At 37.4% G+C, this 27,488-nt stretch overlaps 2 protein-coding genes across 2 annotated transcripts in view; one reads left to right on the forward strand and one right to left on the reverse strand.

The window, feature by feature from the left end:
• Positions 1–408: 408 nt before the first annotated feature.
• Positions 409–18,299, forward strand: LOC117334883 (fanconi-associated nuclease 1-like). The gene is made up of 13 exons (XM_033894722.1): positions 409–527; positions 2,147–3,412; positions 3,591–3,731; positions 6,614–6,818; positions 7,902–8,039; positions 8,961–9,059; positions 9,489–9,623; positions 10,534–10,762; positions 11,534–11,695; positions 13,955–14,114; positions 14,556–14,752; positions 15,710–15,841; positions 18,294–18,299. The coding sequence occupies exons 2-13, from the start codon at positions 2,152–2,154 to the stop codon at positions 18,297–18,299; spliced, it is 2,865 nt and encodes a 954-aa protein (XP_033750613.1). The 5' UTR covers positions 409–527; positions 2,147–2,151.
• LOC117334177 (adhesion G-protein coupled receptor V1-like) overlaps positions 17,654–27,488 on the reverse strand; it is a 58,839-nt gene continuing 49,004 nt past the window's right edge. Inside the window, exons 29-38 of the mRNA XM_033893650.1 lie at positions 26,470–26,573; positions 25,707–25,914; positions 24,860–24,967; positions 24,103–24,243; positions 22,847–22,928; positions 21,943–22,057; positions 21,412–21,569; positions 20,856–20,977; positions 19,710–19,907; positions 17,654–18,699 (exon numbers count right to left, since the gene is read on the reverse strand). Coding sequence (XP_033749541.1) covers positions 18,415–18,699; positions 19,710–19,907; positions 20,856–20,977; positions 21,412–21,569; positions 21,943–22,057; positions 22,847–22,928; positions 24,103–24,243; positions 24,860–24,967; positions 25,707–25,914; positions 26,470–26,573 — 1,521 coding nt within the window. The 3' untranslated portion in view covers positions 17,654–18,414. The remainder of the gene's footprint in view (positions 18,700–19,709; positions 19,908–20,855; positions 20,978–21,411; positions 21,570–21,942; positions 22,058–22,846; positions 22,929–24,102; positions 24,244–24,859; positions 24,968–25,706; positions 25,915–26,469; positions 26,574–27,488) is intronic.

The raw sequence follows: 27,488 nt of genomic DNA on the forward strand, positions 1-27,488 counted from the left end.
GCTGCTTAATTTCTTAAACAGTCAGAGTTTAAGTGGAACGGCATGGTTTGTTGATTATAGTCAATATGCACTAAAATGAATTTTAGCCTATATGAGAGTAAAAATTATTCATTTCTTAAAAAATACACATTGTGAATACAAACTAGAGTCTACAATAATGTAATATTCCTTCACATTACATTTTAGTCTCGTGTTAAAACAAAATTTTATTTATTTTGTTTTGATTAGGCCTTTCATTATATTTCGGTTGTGCATTTTATCATTAATACGGTATCAGATCTAATTCAATCAGAACCCCTCGTTATTTTCCACGAAACTAGACGCACGAAGATGAGGTGTTCCGACTGCTTTTAAATTAGATTATTTGATCTGGGTTAGTTGGGCGCTTTACTTTAAAGCGAGTTTTGTTGAAGTGTTTAAATGAATCTGATTTGTCGGAAACCAGCGCCAAGTTTATTTGGACATAAACAACAACGTGTGTAGGTTGTGGATTTAGGTGTCGATCTCCCCTCTAGATCTGTTCACTTGTAAGCAGTCTATAGTTACTGTAGCTAGATATGGACTATCTTATCACGTTTGATTTGTAGGTACAAGTACATGTCAGTCGCTGTACGTCGATCCCTCATTCTGATTTTTTTTGCTGAATCGTGGATTTCATTTTGGTCCAGTGAGAATAAATAGAATCTACTCAATGTGGAGGTTCAACACGACGAGGAACTTTTGACAGGTCGCAGACTACGTCAGATTATAAATCGACCGACCAGCGGTCTCGCATGCTACTGTATAAGGATTTGGATACTCCAATTTGTTGGACATAAACAGATAAACCTGGCACCATGCCAGAGCTTATATTACTACTAATGTGAAAAACGTGGAATTCTCCGACATCGTTTGGTGTCGCTAAGGTTTTGGTGCAGGTTTCAAATATTGACATATGTTAGTTTATTGGTATATGTATATAACACAACCATAAAATTTCTTTCACAATAGTTATGACTATATTTTCACACAGAAACCAGAAAACATATAACATACTAAAAATTGTTTAATTCTTCGTTGAATGACACAATTCTAATTAATTCTGTTGAGGAAAAGGTAAATTAAGAAAAACAAAATTTACTAGAATACATGTGCTGAAAAATTGCGAAGTGCATCAGCATTTATGGATAAAGGATATATTCATTTACCCTACAAAACCTATTTATTGATGGTTTATTATTGTGAGAAATTGAGTTAATGGGCCATAATACAATACTAAATGAATAAATAAATAAAGAGATTGAGAGGCTTTGTTGGCACTAGGAAAATGGGTTGTGTGTCGATCGTGTACAGAGACTGAAGGAGGGAGTAGCTGTAAAAGAGGAGAGCATGGGTCAACTCGCTAGTTCATGATCCGGCTAGCAGAATTTCCCTTTAGCCTTAGTGGTAGAGTGTCCATCTAGAGACCAAGAGCTTGTTGGTTCAAACCCGAGCGTGGGGAAGATGTTTGTCATTATATTCCTTCCTAATATACTAGTACATATAGTTGTAAAGTCTCCTTCATTCAAATAAAAAAATCAAAAAGTCTTATCAGAGCCACAGTTGTATATGAAATTGCAGCTAAGGAACATGTATTCCCAAAAATTTCATCTTAGAAATGTTGTACACAATGTAGTAAAATGTGTACGATACAATTGTACATTATATATGTACCTTGATCTTATGAGCTCTCATGCAGTACTAGTCTAGAAAATATATTCATCCATCCATATTCCACAAATATATACACTTAATTCATATATTGTCATTGATCAATTAATTTCGCAAGTCCCTTTCAATTGTGCATTGCTAAAACAATGAGTTGCACAATATAATGTTAAATTTAAATATATCGAGAAACTCTGTTCCAACAAAATTCTATGAGTACGGGACCGGACTTGCATGTAGATTTATCACTGAATTGTGATGTGATTGACTGCAGGATGTAACAATTAACTTTGGCCATTACTCACTAGCTATACAGTGGTGTCATGGTAATTATAAAGGGTTGTTGTATCTAGTGGTATTTCGATTGTTTCCACTTTGAAGTTGCTCTGAGTTCTGTTTGATTCACACTTTGTCTACTAGTAATAAGTAATATATGTATATATATAATTATTTTTTCCAGAAAACATGAAACCCAAAGGGATAGGGAAAAGTCCAAAGAAATGGGGAAAACAAAAGCAGAAGAAATCTCCTGTGAAAGGTGTTCAAACTATAACAGCCATGTTCAAACAGCAGACTGCTGGTATGTCGAAAGGTTCTCCAAACATTCCGTCCACTATTGAACAGGACAATTCCAGTACCAGGCCAAGTGATGACAAAGATTCTGATGATGTCACCATAGTTGAAGTGGAATGTAAATATTTTCAAAAGACCCGAAATAAAGATGATTCTAAAGTGACGATTCCAGAACCCACATCTCCTTACTTTAAAAAACACAGAAGTTCTTCGAGATTACGTCTTAAGAAATCTATGTCAAAGGAAAGTTCTGAAGGTGAAATTGTGGAAGGTAAATTAAATAACGAAATGAAAATTGAAACGGGTGACAATGAAACGAAAATTGACAGTGAAGAAGAATCTCCGTCACAAAAAGAGAATAAGTTGAAAGTCAACAGTGACAAAGTTAAAGCGTCGCAAAATGCAAAAAGGTTGCTCGGGAAAAGAAAGTTATGGCAGGATGATGATGATTTCATGACGGAAGAGAAGAAAAGAAAAAATTCTAAATCGTTGAAAAAACAAATGAAGGAAGAAAGTAAAGAAAAGAACAGTTCAGATTTAGTTCCGCTTGAAAGTAGATCGTCGATTAAAAAAAATAGGACGAAGGATTTGTCAAAGAGTGTGAAATATTCCAGAACAGACGGAACAAAACATTGTACAGATGCTAAGACTGACTACGCAGGAAAGGACGCATCGAAACGTGTATGTGAAAATAAAACTTCATCAGAATTATTGACATTGGAGGACAGTACTCCGTCTACATCATCTCAATCTGATTGCCAAACCAAACGGCACATTTCTGATAAACAGAGTCTGATGAGTAAGAAATCTAAAAAGAATTCCCCAAGTAAAAGAGAAGCTAAGTTGGATAGTAGGATCTGCCAAACAGAGGAATCTCAGACAATGCGTGTGGACATTCAAAGTGATAGCGGGACAGAAATTATTCAGACAGATAGTCAGACAGACAGTGTAATGAAGGACAGTCAGACGGACAGTGTAGTGACGGACAGTCAGACGGACAGTGTAGGAGAAGATTTGAAGGAAAAGTACAAAACGCCATACTACCATGAAAACTTCAAAGTGATCATGACAACGGTATTGGGGGAATCCGACTATGTCAGACTCTTCAGTGAAGACGATATGAAACTTATTGGAGAATTTCAAACATGCTCAGGTAAGGATCATTTAAAAAAAAAAAATGATTTTCATTGATGTAATTTCTGAATCTATAGGAAGCAGATATAATGTTCTCATGCTTATAATAAATTTGTTGTATTTCATTAAGAGGTTATATGATTACCGTTATAAATTTGTTTTATTTTATGAAGTGATCATTACCATTTCTATTCCAGAATCGGCCCAGAAGTTGTATATTCGTCTGTTCTCCAGGAAGTTGGCTTGGTTACCAGCATCGAGAATAAAATATCCGGAAATAGAGGATGATCTGATTCCAGTTTTGGAAGAATTGGCCCAGCGTCACCTTGTTCAGACAGGTAACACTCTGGCCCTCTCAAACAAAAAAGAGGACTAAAAAACTGAATAATGAATTATTCGGAATGGTTATACCTGTATAGAATACTGTAGTCTTTAATACTAATGACTTAAATTTAAACCAGCTGATCAACTAAGAATTAAAAGAAAGATCTTCAACTCAATTTAATAAGGATTCATTATCTATATCTTTTATATGCAGATCAAGATGATGAAAATAGGATGTTAAAGAACTGAATTGAAATTTGGTAAATCATACCTTAAAACAGCACATTTTCACTATAATAATTGTCAATTCATTTTAACGGCTCTCTCTGATGGATCAATTGGATTTTTAGCCCACCATCATCAGATGGTGGGCTATTCAAATCGCCCTGCATCCGTGGTCCGTCGTCCGTCCCTCCGTCCGTCCGTCCGTCCGTCTGTCCGTCCGTAAACAATTCTTGTTATCGCTATTTCTCAGAAAGTACTGAAGGGATCTTTCTCAAATTTCATGTGTAGGTTCCCCTTGGTGCCTAGTTATGCATATTGCGTTTTGAGACCAATCGGAAAACAACATGGCCGACAGGCAGCCATCTTGGATTTTGACAATTGAAGTTTGTTATCGCTATTTCTGAGAAAGTACTGAAGGGATCTTTCTCAAATTTCATATGAAGGTTCCCCTTGGTGCCTAGTTATGCATATTGCATTTTGGGACCAATCGGATAACAACATGGCCGACAGGTAGCCATCTTGGATTTTGACAATTGAAGTTTGTTATTGCTATTTCTGAGAAAGTACTTAAGGGATCTTTCTCAAATTTCATATGTAGGTTCCCCTTGGTGCCTAGTTATGCATATTGCGTTTTGAGACCAATCGGAAAACAACATGGCCGACAGGCAGCCATCTTGGATTTTGACAATTGAAGATTGTTATCGCTATTTCTGAGAAAGTACTGAAGGGATCTTTCTCAAATTTCATTTGTAGGTTCCCCTTGGTGCATAGTTATGCATATTGCGTTTTGAGACCAATCTGAAAACAACATGGCCGACAGGCAGCCATCTTGGATTTTGACAATTGAAGTTTGTTATCGCTATTTCTGAGAAAGTACTGGAGGGATCTTTCTCAAATTTCATATGTAGGTTCCCCTTGGTGCGTAGTTATGCATATTGCAATTTGAGACCAATCGGAAAACAACATGGCCGACAGGCAGCCATCTTGGATTTTGACAATTTAAGTTTGTTATCGCTATTTCTGAGAATGTACTGAATGGATCTTTCTGAAATTTCGTATGTAAGTTTCCCTTGGTGCGTAGTTATGCATATTGCGTTTTGAGACCAATCTGAAAACAATATGGCCGACAGGCAGCCATCTTGGATTTTGACAATTGAAGATTGTTATCGCTATTTCTGAGAAAGTACAGAAGAGATCTTTCTCAAATTTCATATGTAGGTTCCCCTTGGTGCCTAGTTATGCATATTGCATTTTGAGATCAATTGGAAAACAACATGGCCGACAGGCAGCCATCTTGGATTTTGACAATTGAAGTTTGTTATCGCTATTTCTGAGAATGTACTGAATGGATCTTTCTGAAATTTCATATGTAGGTTCCCCTTGGTGCCTAGTTATGCATATTGCGTTTTGAGACCAATCAGATAACAACATGGCCGACAGGCAGCCATCTTGGATTTTGACAATTGAAGTTTGTTATCACTATTTCTGAGAAAGTACTGAATGGATCTTTCTGAAATTTCATATGTAAGTTTCCCTTGGTGCCTAGTTATGCATATTGCGTTTTGAGACCAATCTGAAAACAATATGGCCGACAGGCAGCCATCTTGGATTTTGACAATTGAGGATTGTTATCGCTATTTCTGAGAAAGTACTGAATGGATCTTTCTCAAATTTCATATGGAGGTTCCCCTTGGTGGCTCGTTATGCTTATTGCATTTTGAGATCAATTGGAAAACAATATGGCCGACAGACCGCCATCTTGGATTTTGACAATTGAAGTTTGTTATCGCTATTTCTGAGAAAGTACTGAATGGATCTTTCTCAAATTTCATAAGTAGGTTCCCCTTGGTCCCTTGTATTGCATTTTTGGACCAATCTGTCCTGAAAACAACCTGGCAAACAAACAGCCATTATCGTTAAATCTCAAATTTCTTATATAGCTAGGATTCCCTTGTTTGAAAAGTACTGGAGGGATGTCTCAATTTGCACAGATTAGTAAAATGAAGGGAAAAGTAGAGAAAAGATCAATCTGACATGGAACCTATGAAGATCATTCAATGGTGGGCGCCAAGATCCCTCTGGGATCTCTTGTTTAAATTATTGATTATAAAGATTAATCTAATTAAGATAAAGGTACTCATTCTCACTACTTTACATAAACATCAAACAACATCGCATAAGGGGTCACATTCTGGTTACCTTTATCTCAATATTTCACTTACAGGTCAAATTGTCAATTTTTCGATGTCACAATCTCGCCCATTATTCACATCAAGCATCTGAAGCTAACCATTTCGGTACAGCATGTATATAGCTGTAGCTTCATGGACGAAATGACTTGAAACAGATTGACAAATTATACAAACATTGTACTTTAGTCATGCTATTTCGCACATACGAAATTCACTTCCAAGATTCTGTAAGTAGTAATTTGATTGGTTAATCCAAAAGGTCATCCTGACTTGATCCCTTATGCGATGTTGTTAGATTTCATGTAACGTAGTGAGAATGAGCATCTATATTTTAATCAGATTTTATAAAGATGTGATATTCGTTGCATGTAATTTATATAAAAATTTAATTTGAAGTCTCTCCAAAATAGGAAGATTGGAAGCATTATATATTATATACATGTATATTACTGTACCTATAAACTAGTACTATGTTTCAGCTGAAGGTTTGACTGACCTTCAGGTGACATTGAACATCCTGACTGCTGGAGATTTGAAGACTTTGGCTAAAACCTATCACATCAATGTGACGAATCTGAACAAGCCCGATATTATACAGACGCTGATGAAGAAAAGTAAACAGAACACGATCGGCTCCATGTTCAAGGTCGCTGGCTTTGGGGGTTCGAGTACCATGATAAACAGGTGGGTCACAATTCACATATACAGAATTTACCGTTACCTGTATCTCTTCTCCTTGGGGTTTGGGCAATTGATAGAGGATTGGACTATACAATCTCGGGATCTGAGATGTGAGATCTGAGGAGTGTAGTTTGATCCTTACCAGGGTCAGTTTGTGTTCTCAGGAATCTGAAATCACACACAATCCTTTACTGATATTGTTGTGTCTTTAGATGTGTATGGTTATCATTGAGGTGGCCACTAGCTACTACAATGAAAATCTGCCTCAAAATCATCCTAGCTGGTCATTGTGCAATAAAACAGGCACATGGTTCATACAGATGATTAAAAGTGCTGAAATTTGGGGAGAGTGCTGGAAAAGTGTTGAAATTTTGGAATTTGCTCTTACACAAGTGCTTGAAAGTACTGGAGTTCATGCTCGCTGTAAAAATGCATTTTCAGGTTTCAATAGGTCATGATGAGAAAATGATCAAAATATTTTTTTTTGATCATTGGCATATTTAATTTTAAATCAATTTTCGATGATATCCAGATTTCAGTGTTTGGTTATTTATTACAACCACAGTCTTCTGAATAATTAAATTACATGACTTAATCCTGTTACTTTTATCATGTTAAAAAAAATCACCTTAATTCCCTACAAGTCTGGACAAAATAATGCACCTTGAAAAATGAGAGAATGTGCTTAAAAAGTTCTTGAGTTCTTGTCATGAGGCCAACAAAAACTCTGAATAAAAATGTTGACTAAACATGTAAGAAGTTTGTACATAAACATTGTAGCTTGTCATTATATTGAATGTGTTTTAATTGGTCGATCTTTAGATTTTCAAGCAACTATCACTCGTGAGGGGACTTCCATAAAGTTATATGCATTTATATTAGAATTTAATTAAATGGCTTTTTTTTTCAAAAACAAAATTAACTGCAACCAACCAAATTTCAAAATATTTAAATCGAAATCTTCAGTTTTAACAGAATTAATTGTCTTTAATGTATAATGTATTAAATAACTATAAACAATTTTTTAAAAGCTTTCTGGAAGGGTTCTGCTGAACTAATATTGAAATTTTAATGTTTGTTTGACAGAGCCAAGAAATTACTGGGGGGCTGTGTACACCTGATGGAAGAACCAAGAACCGTGTTCCTGAGGCTGTTGATGCTGTTCTCTTTAAATGACACAATTCTGGATGAAGACAATGGTACTGGTAGTCAGGGTCAACAGCTGTAAGTCACCGTAATGTCATTATATTATTGGTGGTAATCTATCTAAGATAACTTGTAATAGTTAAATCTTCTTCACTGGTCCTAACATTTAGTCTTTATGACTGTGGCCCTTGGTTTCTGTGCTTTAGGACTGTGACCCCCAGTTCCTATGCTTAAGGACTGTGGTCTTTATTCCCTGTGCTTAAGGATTGTGACCACATGTTTGCATGTTTTTGAATTGTGATCCCCAGTTCTCATGTTTTAAGACTGTGACCCCCAGTTCTCATGTTTTAGGACTGTGCCCCCCAAGTTTTCATGTTAGGACTGCCGCCCCCCCCCCCCCAGTTCTCATGCTTTAGGACTGTGACCCCAGATCTCATGCTTTAGGACTGTGCCCCCCCCAGTTCTCATGCTTTAGGACTGTGCCCCCCAAGTTTTCATGTTTTAGGACTGTGCCCCCCCCCCCCCCCCCCCCCCCCCCCCCCCCCCCCCCAGATCTCCTGCTTTAGGACTGTGACCCCAGATCTCATGCTTTAGGACTGTGAGTGACCCCAGATCTCATGCTTTAGGACTGTGAGTGACCCCAGATCTCATGCTTTAGGACTGTGAGTGACCCCAGATCTCATGCTTTAGGACTGTGCCCCCCCCCCCAGTTCTCATGCTTTAGGACTGTGACCCTTAGTTCCCAGGGGTTGAACTTCTTCTTGAGCATATGTCCTGGTTATCCCTATAGGCCCATTGGCCTCTAGCGGGGTTAAATGCAATAGCTTCCTTCAAAAAGATCTTTCTTGAAATCATGGTATAATTGTTCAATGTGCCTTCATTTAGTTGATATAAAATGATATTGTTATGAGAAGAGGAAAAAATGTAATTTGAGAGATTTAAGTTTAATGATGCTCTAAAATGAATTAATACTAATGAATAAATTACCTAATTTTCCAGCTTCCAGATGCTACAAGTAAACATAGGAAAGTTGGTGTACCCAGCCTACACGGTAAACAAGAACAGGGCTATATTTGGGGACAGGGACACTTTCCTCAGGTACGAACTAGAAACAAAAATTAACAAATATAACCTAGCGATCCGTCAAACAATCAGGAAAGAGTTTTGAAAATATTATTTATTTTTGTGCCAAAGAAAGTGACGGAGAGGATGCTTCCTTGTGGTACACCCTGCTTGTAGGAACAAAGTTAAACCTGTAATAGGGGACAGGGAGAGTTTTCTCAGGAACAATCTAGATATGGAATTAACTTGAGCATGTCTGTATTTTGGGACATTTAATTCAGGAGCAGCATAATTTTGGAAATTAATTCGCGATATTGAGGTAAAGCACTATAATTTAAAAAATAATTTAGTAGATATTTTCATTTCGTCATCTCAAATTGAATTCCTGTTCACTGTCAATCTTGACACAGCTTTGATTATGATATTGGTAAAAATTTTACTGAAATTGTATTTATTTGGAACCAGGTTCGCCAATGCTGTGACAATGGAAAGTGATATACTAATAAGGATAGAGAAAAAAGACTTTGATCGGGCGTTTGATATCTACCAATCGGCACACACAGAGTATGACAGATTATTACAGGATTCCGCTGTACTGAGGTAATTTTACTCTGTTAGGTATTAGATAAAAGCATAAAAAGCCTTACTCCAATAATATTAGAGGTTTAAACGACAGGAAACTTTTGACAGGCTGTCATGTAACCTCTAATCACCATCGCATGTAGAACCTGTTGCTGCGACACCTCTAATTGAAATCGCTTAAAAGTTATAATAACTCACATTTTATACGATGTGACTTACATAATTCTATAAACACAGTTAAAATATTGTGTCCATATCTATATCCAAAATCAGTGATTATAAGCCTTTCTTGTCGTTTAAGCGTAGGTCCCATTTGTATATATCGCTATACTTGTTTTGACTGTGACTTCTCAGGGTTATTTCCAGTTTATAAAAATTTGGAGTTGAAATAGACGAAGCAAACGAAACGCTGTGAAAATATTGCGTTACTCTATCCGTTTTATTTGTATTCCGTATTTTATAATAACCGGAAAAGCAAAGTTGTTTTAGTGACCCAATATTTGAACACAGTAGGTTGCAAGTGAATTATTGTGTATTTGATTATATTTAAGAGGTGTCCATCAACAGTTTGTACATAATGGATTAGTACTTTATCAACAAGTGTGCACATAGTTGGTTACATGAATTATCGTTCTTGATGGTTTATAACACTTTTTTGTCGCGCCCCAGAATCAGGGCGCTGGCAGTTACAAGAAACATACGCTGATGGGATATGAGGTTGTAATATCCACCAATGTAATCAGGTGGAATAAGACCTCATATACGTATAGGAGTTAAAAAGCCTTTGCCACACATTGGTCTTGTAAATCACTTACAGTAAACATGGTTATTTTCGTGGGGGTGAGGGCTTAATTTCGCGATTTTGATATGTAAATTATACACAATGTGTGGTATGTTTGAGTGATATTTATCTCTTCCTTTGTACCAGACATGACATAAACCTGCCCGATTTCCTCCGGTCCTACACAGCGTGTGGTGTATGTGTCCGAGTGATGAACCAGGGGGTGGAGATACTTCAGCGCAGGAAGAACTATACACAGGCAGTCCAACTTCTGGAAAAGTTACTGAGCCAGCAAACCTACTGTGTAACTTACCGCGGCCACTGGTGGGAACGTCTCGCTCTCAACTATGATGCTCACCTTAAACAGCAAGCTAAGGTACATATATCTCACAACAACAGCCAGCTAAGGTACACATGTGTGTCTCACATTAACAGCCAGCTAGGGTACACATGTGTCTCACAATAACAGCCAGCTAAGGTACACATGTGTGTCTCACCTTCACAGCCAGCTAAGGTACACATGTGTCTCACAATAACAGCCAGCTAAGGTACACATGTGTGTCTCACCTTAACAGCCAGCTAAGGTACACATGTGTGTCTCACCTTAACAGCCAGCTAAGGTACACATGTGTCTCACCTTAACAGCCAGCTAAGGTACACATGTGTGTCTCACCTTAACAGCCAGCTAAGGTACACATGTGTCTCACCTTAACAGCCAGCTAAGGTACACATGTGTGTCTCACCTTAACAGCCAGCTAAGGTACACATGTGTGTCTCACCTTCACAGCCAGCTAAGGTACACATTTGTGTCTCAACTTCACAGCCAGCTAAGGTACACATGTGTGTCTCACCTTAACAGCCAGCTAAGGTACACATGTGTGTCTCACCTTAACAGCCAGCTAAGGTACACATGTGTGTCTCACCTTAACAGCCAGCTAAGGTACATATGTGTCTCACCTTAAACAGCCAGCTAAGGTTCACATGTGTCTCACATTAACAGCAAGCTAAGGTAGACATGTGTCTCGCTTCAACAGCCAGCTAAGGAACGTAATTTCTGTATCAGGTTACGATAGCATGTGATTTTGCAAAAACATTTCGTGAAAGTTACTGTATATATAAACCAACGTGTTTTCCTTTCTTGACTCAGACGCTGAAGTGTATTGGTGAAGCCCTGGAGGACAAGTATGTCCGAACAGGACACAGACTAGCTCTGTTTCAAAGGGCAGAGAAAATCTGTACAGCTCCCAAGTCAAAGTTCAGAGAACAACTGGTCACCTTTCACCATGAACCGGTCGTAGACTACCCTGAGGTACAAATATGTTAAATTTTCAGGAGGAAAACCAGTTGTCAATCAACTACATAATATGTGTACATGTACAGTGGACCCGCGATAATCCGGACGCCGATAGTCCGGAAAACTCACAGTCCGGACGGAAATGCACGGGAACGGATTTCCGTAACGTTATTTGTACTCACCAGTCCGGAAATTCGGATTCCGATTCCGGAAGCCCATTTTGGGAACGGAACGTACTTTTAATTAGTAAATTTCCCTCAATAATCCGGACGATTTTTTCACCACGAGGAGAAAAAATGTCGGGGCAAGTCACCCGTGTCGACAGCTGTACAGACTATCGTTTGACACTGTGCGTAGTCATAGCGACCGCTGCCAGGTCTTAGCCCCAGGTGTTTACCTGTGTTACAATGTGTAGCTTTTGTTTTTATAACGGTACCTTGCTTTTTCTCTACGACCTAAATGTTAGAGTATTAAAGGATTTTATAGTATAGCCTGGTCTTGCTTTTATCAACTTGACGTACAATATCTATGATAGTTATTTTACAGACGGCAACTTTTATAGGAACACATATTGCTATTTCGTAGTTAGCAAGAATTTATGCACACACATACAGTACGTGATACGATAATTAATCAATCTCAAATACACGTAATAAATTTATCATCGGTAATTAACATCATTAACACTTGTATTGGGTAAACACGGATATCGGCTTGTAATACCGTTACGCGAAACGACGACTCATTGAAAGATGCATGTTATTAATTGCATACACATTTACGTATTAAGCAGTGATCACAAGAACTGGGTTGATTACACACAAATTAGTCAATAGTCGTCTGATACTTAATTAAGCGTCACATTGTTAAGTGAATACGGGTTTAATAATTATCGGACATCTTGGGTACATTGTAGTTCTCGCTGGTGTCGCGTACTTTGAAATAGATATATATAGCTTGGGGTTTCTGGTACGTAAAAATCATAAAAAAAACATGGACTGACGGTAAGTTGTAAATTCCGGGTCTTTTATTTAAGGTATTAACGTTTGTAATTTCTACTTGTTTGTGAACCTCCGGGACGTCGCACATGTGTGTTGTTTGTAGGTCACATATGCCCGCTATAAATAAAACAACTTTCACTTTACATGTTCTTTTAAAAACAAAGTTTATTTTTTACTTTCTACAAAACAAAACAAGAATCATATCAGAAACATAAGTATATTTATTGTTAAAAAGTCTGACAATTAGACGTGTTTATGAAACGTCCCGGATTGTATATAATCAAGGGAGATAACTCATACACGACAATGTTTTTGACCTGGTAGACAAAATTCGGCAGTCCGGAAAACTCGTAATCCGAACGGTTTGGACTGGGAACGAAGGTGTTCGGATTATCGAGGGTCCACTGTATATTCAAGGAAAATTACAAATTATGATTGATTTTAAAAATCTGATAACTTCTTAAAGAGGCTTGCCCGCAGAGAGATCAGAAAAATTGGCTAATAGAAAAAGATTTTTTACACATGACAGATTGTTGGAATTGTTGAGTTTTTCATTTTATTTTCCTTATAAAACTCTGAAAAGTGATATTAAAACCTCATTTTTTAAATATTATTTATTTAATCGCAACCCGCAGTAAGTCCCCGCTATAAAGTGGAGTCTAATTTGATTGACACATCAAAGAAACAAGCACGTGAACAGTGCCGCACAGTGATAACTTCAAAGGCAGCGGCGATTTACAAAGAAGATTTGCCGTTATATTCCATACATTTCCCTCTCAGGTTGAGTTTTAAAACGTCTTTTAAATACATATTCTGTAATTGTTTTCAAGAAATAAAGTCGGAAAGCCTCTAATTTTGTCACATAGAAACGTGTACTGAAGTTTATTAAGTGATCGGAGATGTGCCGTTTACCGGTCCGTCTGCGGGTAAGCCTCTTTAAAGATGTCTTCAAATCAAAACATTTTAATATGTTATACGGTATTAACAAAATAAAACTTTTCAGAATCACTTTTAAAATTATTCTTACGGCAGCGTCTAGTTAGTAGACTGACTGTAAATAACAAAGCGGAAGAAATAATGATCTGTGAAGGGTTGGAATAAACTTAAACTTCATTACCGTATTATGATTTTGAATATTTCCTGACAACCGACAATTTTTTTTTTTTCAAATTAAAATAATAAAAAAAGAAGTTTGAATGAAGACGAGTCATATGTATACAGTATATTTGAATTATGATTCTTTTTACATGGGATTATATATGTTTTTGTTCAGGTGTTTCTGGATGGTAAAGTCCTACCAGACAATGTACCTGGGGCGAAATTTCGTTTCCTGATATCGACACCAGGGTCAGGGGATGATCCAGACAACCTGACATTTTGTGGAGTGGAACAACTTGTGATGGAACACTACCGTCAGAACGGATATACAGATGGTCAGTATTTCAAGGTCAGAGAGGTCAGATATGTTAATATCTCTTCATGACTTCTTTTTAATTCATCATTCAAGATTCCAAAGGTTAAGGTATTGGGTCAGTCGCATGCTGAGATGAAGGGATACTAAGTTTGTTTAAATGAATGACCTTGACAAAGGTGACAGAGGTTATATGTGCAAAAATTGATTATTATTATTAAACATCTACTTTTAAATTCAGATTTATTCAATTGTCACATGAATTCAGTCTTCCAACAATGTCTTAACTTTATAGCTGAAGAACAGGTGAATGATTCAGGACCATTTGACCTCTTGTTTTCTTTTGTCAAGGAAATAATGGATTGGTACATTTTGAATCGATACCTGGATTAGAAAGCTTTCACTTTAATTTGAATTATTTATGTACGCCATTAATTTAAAACTGAACTATATTTGATGTCAGGTTTGCATGCTGAAGGATCCACAGTTAGCAGTCTGTTTGTACTGTTTTTCTGGGATGTGATTTACTGCGACATTCCGGATGCCTTCCATTCTCTCTACCAAGTGATGCCCCTGGACTTCCAAAGTGACCACTTTTATGCCAGCCGTAAGGACAAGATTGACCGCCGGTTAGATATTCTGAGAAACAGTTCTATAGAGGCAAGTACAGAATCAAACCATTATATTGCTGTTTGTAGAGTATTCAATGAGTGCTGTTTCACTGTATCTATCCTGCAATAAGCTCATGCATAGTAAAAAGCCACCTATCTCAGTCTATTGCAGTTCTGTGAGAAGGTTAACAAGTCCCCTGGGGTTATAATAGAGCAAACATAATACAGTATACAGTTTGGAGTCTTGGTTTTTCATGTCTTGCGATTGCTGCCTCATCCGGTCGTGTCCCGATTCAATGTAAACACTTAGCATCGTTATTCTTCGACAGATTTTGCACAATATTTAAAGGTCAAATATGAGTATAGGTCAGACATTGTTGTTTCAGGGTTCAAAGTTCAAGGTCAAGGTTACACTTGATATATATAAACAAGAAATATCTTAAAAAAAGATAAACGGCATAGTTTTAATGCTGGTGGTTATAATGTAAACTGCTGGTGAAATAAATTAACGAACTAATGTATTTCAGCACGGATAACAAAATTATATCAGTTTGAATCAGGAATATAATTCTATTAATGTGTCATTTGAAAAGATACATCCACTTATTCAGCTTGCATTCAATCTTAACTTTGTTTCGTTTTTAACTGCATATCTGCATTTTGCATCTACCGCTACATTGACCAATCACATACTTCATCTTGACCAGTAACACCACCTTTCGCGTCATATCCGGGGCCAAAATAATATTATACGGCTATGCCAAAAAATTATCAACTGATTCAATTTAAACATTTTTTGTAATTCTTTCTCTGTCAATACTAGAGTAAGCTACGAAGTTTCTTAACCTGTAAGAAATAAAATTTTGTGTTTTTGTATTAACAAAATGGTATAGAAGTCTCTGGAATATCCGAAATACAAATACCAGGATAGGGTATATTGGTGGGTACTTTTATATAAGCTGATGCATCCTATATCTTCAGCTGATGTGAAACTTTATTTTGTCAGGAACTACACCAGATGGTGTCAGATATCTGGGATCAACACGAGGGGGAGGCATGTGGTATGAGCTGGGACCGTTTCACTAGCGTCGACCATGTAAAGGTAGGGGACCGTTTCACTAGCGTCGACCATGTAAAGGTAGGGGACATAATTTGTACACGATTGTGTAGCCAGGAAATCATATAACTATTTTTCGTCTCGCTTGCGACAAAAAATCATGGAAGCGAGATTATAGTGTTGCTTTTCTGTTGGCGACATGAAAATTTCACTTTTAAAGTTTTGCTTTTAAATCCGTTGCTCAAAAAGTTGCATTCCAACTTTACCCAAACTTGGCAAATAGTGGTTTTGTGTTTAGCTCAGTTTCTCAGTTGCAAAAAGTATCAATGCTATTCAACCAAACCTAGTATATAGTGGCATTTATTATGGGCATTTTAACCTAATATTTAGATTACCACTTTACATGATTTAAAGCAATTTTTAGGTCATCTGACCCAAACGAATGACCTATAGTCATCATACTTCGTCCGTCGTCGTGCGCCGTCCGCCGTGCGTAATCTTTTCACATTTCAATCTTCTTCTCAAGTTCCACCAGTGGGATTAGGCTGAAACTTGCCTGAAATGATCCTGAGATGGTCCTGACCAAGTGTTGTTATTTTTCGGGTCGGTCTGAAATCCAAGATGGCCGCCATAGCCGCCATTTTGAAAACACATTTTAAACTTCTTCTCAAGTTCCGCCAGTGCTGTTGGGCTGATACTTGCCAGAAATGATCCTGAGATGATCCCGTCCAAGTGTTGTTATTTTTCGGGTCGGTCCAAAATCCAAGATGGCCACCATTTTGAAAAAACACATTTTAAACTTCTTCTCAAGTTCCACCAGTGCTCTTGGGCTGATACTTGTCAGAAATGATCCTGAGATGATCCCGTCAAAGTGTTGTTATTTTTCGGGTCGGTCCGAAATCCAATATGGCCGCCATAGCCGCCATTTTGAAAAAACACATTTTAAACTTCTTCTCAAGTTCCACCAGTGCTCTTGGGCTGATACTTGTCAGAAATGATCCTGACATGATCCCGACCAAGTGTTGTTATTTTTTGGGTCCGTCCAAAATCCAAGATGGCCGCCATAGCCGCCATCTTGAAAAACACATTTTAAACTTCTCAAGTTCCACCAGTGCTATTGAGCTGAAACTTGCCTGAAATGATCCTGATATGATCGCGACCAAGTGTTGTTATTTTTCGGGTCAGTCCGAAATCCAAGATGGCCGCCATAGCCGCCATCTTGAAAAACATGTTTTAAACTTCTTCTCAAGTTCCACCTGTGCTATTGAGCTGAAACTTGCCTGAAATGATCCTGATATGATCGCGACCAAGTGTTGTTATTTTTCGGGCCGGTCCGAAATCCAAGATGGCCGCCATAGCCGCTATCCTGAAAAACACATTTTAAACTTCTTCTCAAGTTCCACCAGTGCTATTGAGCTGAAAATTGCCTGAAAAGATCCTGATTTGATCCCAACCAAGTGTTGTTATTTTTCGGGTAGGTCCGAAATCCAAGATGGCCACCATAACCACCATCTTCAAAAACACATTTTAAACTTCTTCTCAAGTTCCACCAGTGCTGTTGGGCAGAAAGTTGCCTGAAATGTTCCTGAGATGATCCCGACCAAGTGTTGTTATTTTTTAGATTGGTCTGAAATGCGCCATCTTAAAAAACACATTTTAAACTTCTTCTCCAGTTCCATTGGTGCCATTGAGCTCGAAATTGGTGAGGATGTTAAGGAAGGAGGGCCAACAAAGTGTTATTTTTTCGGCCTTGTAAAAACTTTGGCATTGCAGCAATGGTGGCCATTTTGTAACATGATTGCGCAATCATGGTTTTCCTGAACAACACCTATTTCAACTTCTTCTCAAATTCACTGGTGGTCGCTTATACAAATATCCTATTGCATAAACATAAACAATAGATTTATAACAAAAGTACCATTCAAAATACTGCACAACATGTTACATCTAACTTAAACATGTATATCACAATCAGCCGAGATTCATTTTCTGCCCACACCGGCTGTGCAAGTTAATTATTGAAGGGCTATTCCATTAATATATCTACCTAACCACAGGACTCTAAAATAAACCACTTCTATCCATAGTTGGATTACTTCTATGTAATTAATTAACTAAATTCTATGGGTGCTACCCCTTAACAAAACCTGGAGTCCTCGGATGGATTAGACGTTTTACTGGAAATGCTCTAATTAGCTTATGGCGATGGAATGGGACAAAGGGAAGTAACTCTAAATAGATTAGAATGCTGAGACTGGTAATACATTGCTGTACCTACAAGCAAAAAGCTTCTAGTTCCATCGATATATATTGCAGTTTAAATGTTATATCAGTCTAATAAGCCCTACTTAGAATTGGGGATGAAATGTTGGTACCACTGACTTAACACAGAAATCATACATAAAGGACTTTTCCTGTTGACCTTCTGGAAATATATATAAAGCCCAGAGATTTATTGAATTCTCTGTACAGCAACATAATTTATGACAACTAATGAAAATAAAAAATAAAATAAGTTTGACTTGATTCACAGCCTTGATGAGAAAGTATGACTGCACATGATCAGACCAGTTTTAAACATACATGTACAATGTTCTTTTGATATTTGACAATACAAAATATTAATTCACAGCATACAAAATATCGAGTGAAGCTCATAAATGTGTATCTGCAATGGATATTCGTCTCATTTCGTATTTATCTACTTTACTAGATATTTCTGATATTTTGTCCGAGTCGAGACTGTTGACATCACTAGCGGTATAACTGCCGTCTGTCTTTAATGCATACAGTAAATCGTCAAAGTCTTTATCCGTGGTGGTGTCTCCGTCGTTGGACTGGACGAGGACGGGTGGCGTCACGTAAATATTACCACTGGACGCCAGTTGTCGTTTCACCTTCATGGTACTCTTGGATGGAATGGAGTCTCGCTCCCAGCTCTGTTATAACAAAGAAATCCAATTACTCATTGTTAGGGACATAACAATAGTTTATATCGCATTACTAGTATTTCCTCTTTAACAAATTCATAATTTTATCATGGATAAGAAATATGTTTTTAGAATTGCAGGCTTCACAGGACATCTACAGATATCCTAAAGTAAGTTAACATGTGGAAATTTTACCAAGTGTAAAGTTTTGTCATCAAAATAGCTAAAATTTAATTATCACAAGAGTATGTAGCTACTTGAGGACTTATTTGGAGTTTTAAGAAGTGTCATCTCATTGAACTATAAACTAAGTATGGTAGTTTAACAGTGAAACTGGCCGCTTTGTATGTTCTCTAAACAGATGTTCATGTAGATCTCCATCTAATGTTTCTGAATACAAAGATGTGCTATTGATAAAATAAAATCAATTGATAGTAACCATTAAATTTCCTTATAACCTAGACTAGAGTTGGTGTACATGTTACCTACCTCGTTCAGTAGAGAGGCCCTAGATTTCTATATAAACAGACCAGAGTTGGTGTACCTACCTCGTTCAGTAGAGAGGCCCTGGATTTCTATATAAACAGACCAGAGTTGGTGTACCTACCTCGTTCAGTAGAGAGGCCCTGGATTTCTATATAAACAGACCAGAGTTGGTGTACCTACCTCGTTCAGTAGAGAGGCCCTGGATTTCTATATAAACAGACCAGAGTTGGTGTACCTACCTCGTTCAGTAGAGAGGCCCTAGATTTCTATATAAACAGACTAGAATTAGTGTACCTACCTCGTTCAGTAGAGAGGACCTGGATTTCTATATAAACAGACTAGAGTTGGTGTACCTACCTCGTTCAGTAGAGAGACCCTGGATTTCTATATAAACAGACAGAGTTGGTGTACCTACCTCGTTCAGTAGAGAGGCCCTGGATTTCTATATAAACAGATTGGAGTTGGTGTACCTACCTCGTTCAGTAGAGAGACCCTGGATTTCTATATAAACAGACCAGAGTTGGTGTACCTACCTCGTTCAGTAGAGAGGCCCTAGATCCCTTCAGACTGCCTATCTCTACAGAAGCCATGTGGTGACGGATGTCATCCCCGCCCGACATCACACCAGTGTTGGCATCAGCCGAGATGGAGTAGAGCTGCTTTTGTGGGCCGAAACACTGTTGTACACATGGGTTACGAAGTATTGTGTACAGGACAAGGGCTAGAAGTCCCTGTAACAGATATAGTGACATCGGTCTACAAAACTGTCTCAACAAATCAAATGAGTAATCACTATTTAAGGATTGGTTTGTTTTTGTTTAACGTCCTATTAACAGCCAGGGGTCATTTAAGGACGTGCCAGGTTTTGGAGGTGGAGGAAAGCCGGAGTACCCAGAGAAAAACCACCAGCCTACAGTCAGTACCTGGCAACTCCCCCACGTAGGTTTCGAACTCGCAACCCAGAGGTGGAGGGCTAGTGATAAAGTGTCGGGACACCTTAACCACTAGGCCACCACAACCCCCTATTTAAGGAACTGTACTTTCAAATCCAGGTCAACATACAACATCATCTAGGGGGTCATAATTTTTATATATAGTCTTGATGCAGTCGATAGCTAAAACAAGACCTCACATAATTGGTCTTTACGCAGTTGATGACTGATAGATATAGAGGTTACACAACGAGTGGTTGTTGGATATGGAATTTATTTCACACGAGTAAGTTATTTTTTAAAAGTTACAAAAGACACGAGCTTTAGCGAGTGTTTTTTGCAACTTTTAAAAAATAACTTACGAGTGTGAAATAAATTCCATATCCAACAATTTTGAGTCGTGTGACCTGTTTCTACCACAAAAATATCGGCTTGAATCAAAGGGAAACGTGGCCAAGTATTATTTCGCGTATGCAAATAAAGTGTACCGGTGACGTCCAGAACCCGGTGATGTGACGTCATTAGATTATTGATGACATCAATAACAATTGCAGCTTGGGTCAAAGTTCACCGTGTTAGCCAATCGAAATGCGTACAGAGTTTATACCACGTGTGGTATAAACAGATTGTTAATCAACAGCTGTAATGATTAACTGATGGTCTGAGAGTTGAATAACACAGGGTATTGTGGTAGAAACTTTTGTATTAAACCAGACTTCAGATAATTCCGATCTCCAGTTCTCTCACCTGTAGTAAGTTAAATATACAGAACATGATGAGCATCCAGAGTTGTCCGTACGCCATGTGTAGTCCTCCCCACAGCCACGTCAGTGTGATCACCGCCCAGAATGACAGCAGTGTTCGGATCTCTGTAAACATATTCAACCAAGGATACTTACATCATTATTATATTCAACCAAAACATACTTACATCATTAATATATTCAACCAAAACATACTTACATTATATCATATGCACCACATATTACAAGAGGCCCAAGGGGCCTGTACAACACACATGTTGTTGAGCTTATGAGGAGTCTTTGTTTAAAGATTCTATATGAATACAAATTTCAAAATTGGTCTAGGTTATGCTTAGGATATCCATTTGAATCTTCATGCCAGCAAACTACTTAGTGTCCAATAGCTTGACTCGAGTCTTCTTGCAGTTGGGTGTTGAGAAGAAGTTGCTTAATGGTAAGAGTAGGCATCACCTGAACTAACAATAGACATTTCATCACAAGGAAAGTTCACTTGCCCTTTGGACAGGTGAGGTTAAAAGGTAAGCTGTACAATTACTCACCATTAATGTTATACCGCCCCCTGTAGATATCGTCGTAGGCCTGCCACTGTGGGGTAACCTGGAAAGCCTTGACGAAGACCACGCCCACCACTAACAGCATCAGCAGTACAGGGAGAATGACACCCCCGAGGGCTGCGTATGGGTTTGTCACAAAACACCTGTAAAACAATAATGCTCAGCTCAGAAGTATTGTCCATATAGGAACCTTACTTAATACAGATCAAAGACATAATCAGTACAAAATCCTGTGATTTCAACATAAAATGAGATATTTACTCCTAATTACATTTGACAGCTGAAATTAAAAGATTTTAAAATTAAATTTTAAAGTGCAATAGAAGTATTGAATAATTTTATATTTTATGAAATGTCATAGCTCGTGACTCATTGTGTGAGTAAATTACAGTGGATTTTGAGTGTTGATAGGAAAACTCTGAATTACACAGGTTTCCTGTTTATACAAGTTTTAAATCCACAAGTACAGTGTATTACTATTTATAACTTTTTAGTTCTCTTATTAAACAGACTTACATTTCACCGTTATTGTTGACGTCGCCATAAATAAAATCCACGGGCATGTTGTAGACATATTTGTAGAGGTTAAAGGCCACCACATAGAACACGGCCAGAATTACCACAGGCAGTCCTGTAAAATCAAATATTTTTACCAGGTGGAAATAAATAAACAGATTCAAATCAAGGTCAACCTAAGCTTAGAGTACATAGTAGTGTTAATTATCAACTCTTATAGGTTTACTGTGGAACATGAAACTTTCGTTGTGTATGAACTTTCATTGTTTTCGTGGTTGCTATGGAACATCAAAAAAATTTTGGTGTACAGTATGTGTTATTTTTATATTATTATTGCATGGAATAACCATGAAATTTGTACCCACAAAATAATTTGAAAGTTCCAAACTATGAAAGTAAGTACACAGAAACATTTTATGTTATACTGCAGCTGGACAAAAATCTGGAGAAATATTAAAATCTTATTGGGACAGATCACAAAGTTGGGCTTCAGTACTGTAAGTGAACATGGTGATACTGTTCAGGTAAAATTAAAAGTATTCATATTTTAATTTCTCTACTTTTGAATGTTTTCAATATAAACTTTATTTCATTCCATTTTCATACAAGTATAACAAAGAGTATATACAGAAGAATTAGATTCGGAAACAAGTTTTGAAAACTTATATGGATCTGTTTTGAACGACTATTTATCAATAAGTATTGATAGCTTGATGATACTCAGTTCTGGATCAACAACTATTTCACAAAATGACTTTCACGTAAGCTGTTCTATTTTGACATTTAGTGATTTTATAAACACACCATACAACTCTTCATCTCTTTAAATCAATTACATGCACAAAGAACTTAAATCACGATTTATTTAAAGATCCACGTATTAAGATATTCCTTATTCACGTACCCCATCCGATGAGGAAGAATAGGACATATTTTCTGTCCGTATGTTCATCGTTCAGCACCAGTATTTTCCAGAAGTTGATTGCCTGTAAAAAACCATCATAATTAATCCACAATACTTTCTAAACATTCCAGGTTACCATTGCAGCCTATGTGTACTTGGTACGTGCGTGTGCCGATCACATGTACATCAAAGTACACAGGGGTTCGTATGGAAATGTCATCATGTGTGTGAGGTTTGATTGGATGAGAGTGTTGCAGGATCATTAATGCCATACCCTGTATGTATCTTCCAATTCCCCACTCCCAGATCTATCCTCCAATTCCCCACTCCCAGATCTATCCCCCGATTCCCAACTCCGAGATCATACTCCAATTCATCACTCCCCGATCATACTCCACAAAGCCATCAAATGATTAAAATGTCATTCTCCTATCAAGTATTTCCATGATGTCAGCCCTGGTAGGTCAAAGACTGTGTATATATTCATTTATGATATATCTACAACACATAATGTATATAATGTGTGTAGCGTATAATTGACGCATCAATGCTTCCTATATTCTGTCAATGTATCATGTCCAGGTATTATGTGTTGTAGATTTCTGTCCATGTATCATGTCCAGGTATTATGTGTTGTAGGTATATGTCCATGTATCATGTCCAGGTATTATGTGTTGTAGGTATCTGTCCATGTATCATGTCCAGGTATTATGTGTTGTAGGTATCTGTCAATGTATCATGTCCAGGTATTATGTGTTGTAGATTTCTGTCCATGTATCATGTCCAGGTATTATGTGTTGTAGATTTCTGTCCATGTATCATGTCCAGGTATTATGTGTTGTAGGTATCTGTCCATGTATCATGTCCAGGTATTATGTGTTGTAGATTTCTGTCCATGTAGCATGTCCAGGTATTATGTGTTGTAGGTATCTGTCCATGTATCATGTCCACGTATTATGTGTTGTAAGTACATTGTATCTGTCCAAGTATCATGTCCAGGTATTATGTGTTGTAAGTTTCTTGGATGATAAAAATGACTCCAAACCACTATTCTGGTGTTTAGTTGTCCTGAAAACTAACACAAGAGGTTACACCATATCACATTTAACTTGTAATATTAATCTGAATGTCAAATCTATGAGTAAGTGGAACAACTGTCTACAAAGACCTTAATACCGTGTAGTATATGGTTGCTATGTGATTGTATCACTATAAATTGTTGGGACCATCCACGTTTAAACCTATTTATGTTTTACCTGAGCCATGATCCAGGTGAACTGCGAGAGGAAGAAGTAATGAAGAAACAGTCCCATCACGATACATCTGTAGTTGTCCTGACCGATGTTGTACACCAGAATCTCGGTCGGACTCACATAGGCTGCTACCACGTAACAAAGCTACAATTAACATACAACAAATCTCTGTAGAAAACATAGGAAAAACCATAATCTTGATTTAGCAGAATAATCACATTGTATACTGTATAACAGACTCTGTGTTAGGACGGATTACCTTACAACACATTGGGAGATGATCATAATTGTTTAGAGTTTGAAAATAATTTTTTACTATAATGGTTTAATAACAAATTAACTAATACATGATACTGACTTGCAACATGATAAAGGGAGATAACCATGTTTATAACACAACAACAAAGGGAGATAATCATGTTTTATAAAAAACTCTTAACGCAACAGAGGGAGATAACCATGCTTAAAACGGAAAAATTAACACAAGCTTTTGACTTAAACAACAATGAGAGATAATCATGTTTATAACAGAACTCTCACACAAGCTTATGACTTATAACAGAGCTGTAGCAAAGGGAGATAACCATGTTTATATCACAACAACAAAGGGAGATAATCATGTTTTATAACAGAACTCTAATCACAACAAAGAGAAATAGCCATGTTTATAACAGAAAGTTAACACAAGCTTTAGATTAAACAACAAGGAGAGATAATAATGTTTATGTATATAGAGTTTGCTACCAAATTGGATCCTTACCTGTGTGGCAAAACATGCAAAACACATATGCACCAGCAGGTTGGCTGAAAACATGGCGTGGAGGTTGGCACAAATATGGTGGACCAGAATGGTGAGGGCCATGGCAACCTGTTAAACAGAAGTCAACATTATTAATTACAATGAATGTTCCTACTGTGTCTGTTAATCAGTGGCTGTTTCATTGAATTTGTTGCAGGTTTTAATTGTACACATTAGAATGTGATTCATGCTGAAGCAAATCCCTTGACAAGATCAGTTGACAGCCACAAAAGGAAATTGAGAGTTATGTTCATTTTTCATTGGAAGTTCACTACTCCAAGGTATTTTACATCTTAACAACAATATGAAAGCAATATATATGTATATAATTATATAGGTTCATTGATATGATAAGCTGCAGGTATTTCTGGCTAGGCGATTAGGTGCCGTAGAACATGAAGTCATAGAGTTGTCTTCCATTGTCATTTATATATGTTATATATCTAATGAGCTGAAGGTGACTGTGTGTACTGTGATGAAGGTTTATTGCTTTAGATAGATACATATTGAATAAACAGAATCAACAAAACATTCTGCAATTTAGTGTTACTATTCTACACAAAAAAGCTGTCAAAACCATTAATTATATATAAAGCATTCAGTTTTTAGTCATGTCATTCCTGTAACTCGTCCTAAGTATTGTAAAAGGAGAGGAATAATGCGACGACTAGACCTGAACTTGAACCCAAGACCTCAAAACTCTAGACGGGCGCTCTATGCATTTGAGCTACCTGGCCACCCGATTTTCAGCCTAGTCCAGTTCCACAGATCCCAGTACAGTATCTTAATAAACAGAGGTTCTACTTACCATAACGAAGAATGAGACCACAAAGAACCAGACCGAGTAGCCAACAAGTCCGGCATCTAGAGGGGTGGCCTTCACCGCGTAGTGAGTGAGATGTTTACAGGAGCAATCCACGTAGTCATCTGTGGCCAACTCTAGGTTGTTGGTCACTGTACAAGTCGTACCCTGGGGGTTCACCCAGTCCGCTGTAGTCATGTCGTAATACACACACCTACAGAGGAAGCAAAGTGCATTATCTAAACAAATTACTTCGAGGATTCTGGGACTCAGTAAATAAAATTGTTTCTTCAACGTTGGTATTCAATCACTAAATACAAGATTATGTTAAAGTTCAATAACGTTTTTATATTACAGACATCATTGCATAGGAAAAAAGAAAAGGGAGCCAGGGGACCTCCCCATGCAAGCAGGGTTACAAGGGGCAGAAGTGAACATCAAAATTTTACAAAAAGCGGAATTCCACTTTAAAGCGGAAAATAACTATGCCTGATATCAAGACACAGTTTGTTTATATTTTCTTCCCCATTTTGCTTGGCAATGTACCATCCTTCATAGGCTGTTCAATTATGATTGCTTTGCTGTCAAAAACACCTTGTATAAAATTATGGATTATTTACATCAGACACATTTAGACATAATATCTTAACATTGGTTTTCTGGAATAGCTGTTACTAACAGAAATTCTTCACAACATCAATCCTAAAGTAAGGATTCAAACTTATGTGATTAACATTCGGTGATTCTGAAATTAGAAACATGATCTTACTGTGCCCTTCGTGTGGCGAGTCGTCTATCAGGCGTGTGGATTCGGAAGGTTGCTGGAGACTCGGAATAAGATGATTGTCTGTCCTTCATTCCAAAACCAATTATCTGTGTTACATAAACATATAAAATAATATAACAAGCATACTGGGTTTTGCTAATTCAAAAGCAATACATGTCCCCACCAGCCCCTGCTAAAAATAGTAACAGTGACCTTGACCTCGACCCAAATTTCAAATGAGTGAAATCCCTAAACATTGAAGCCACTAGAGCACCAACAATCTTTGGTGTTGTGTACATACAGAGTCTTCATACTGTAAATCACTTAGATTGTGTGAATACTTTATTTTGTGATTTTAATTCTTCACACACAAATACATGATTTTAATGATGCTGATCTAGAAATGACTTTTAATTTGTGAATGATGACCTAACAGAGTCATTGAGCTAAAGATTCCTGTATTGGCGATTGACAGCTTGGTCACCATCCAAAGGTGTTATTCACACACAAGTAGTCCGGAAGGATCTGAATTCATGATAGACTGTCCTCACACAAACCTTAAGTTCGTACTAACATAGTTTCATACATACAAGACAGATGGAGAGGAAACCTATATCTCCCTGATTTCACTGGTAGGGGACTAATAAAGGTGTTCAGTGTAGAGACCACTATGAACAGCTGTAAGCCTGTTTATTCATATGGTGTAAAACCATGTAAGGTAAATAACATATATTTGTACCAAATTTCAAATATGTCTTTGAACAAAGTTAATTTGATTAAATGAAAATCAGAAATTGGGCATTACTTCTATGGATTTAAAAATAGTTGATATACAAAATTTCATGGACAAATTTGTTTCATCCTTTAAAAACAGCTTATTGGGTATCATATCCGTCCTTGCCCCACCCAGACCCCACCTTCACTGCACCCTCATCTCACCCTCAACCTTCCTCATAAATGCACATCATCAAACAGTATCATGTAGAGAGATTGTAAAGTAAGGTTTGAAACATTTTCTTCAA

This window comes from Pecten maximus, chromosome 9 (genome assembly GCF_902652985.1).
Source record: "Pecten maximus chromosome 9, xPecMax1.1, whole genome shotgun sequence".
NCBI lineage: Eukaryota > Metazoa > Mollusca > Bivalvia > Pectinida > Pectinidae > Pecten > Pecten maximus.

Excerpts from the sequence above, each read along its gene's own strand:
- LOC117334883 (XM_033894722.1), top strand. The coding sequence starts at position 2,152 with ATGAAACCCAAAGGGATAGGGAAAAGTCCAAAGAAATGGGGAAAACAA. Across the intron at positions 14,115-14,555 it reads TCAGAACGGATATACAGATG|GTTTGCATGCTGAAGGATCC; the intron begins GTCAGTATTTCA and ends ATTTGATGTCAG. Across the intron at positions 14,753-15,709 it reads TGAGAAACAGTTCTATAGAG|GAACTACACCAGATGGTGTC; the intron begins GCAAGTACAGAA and ends TTATTTTGTCAG.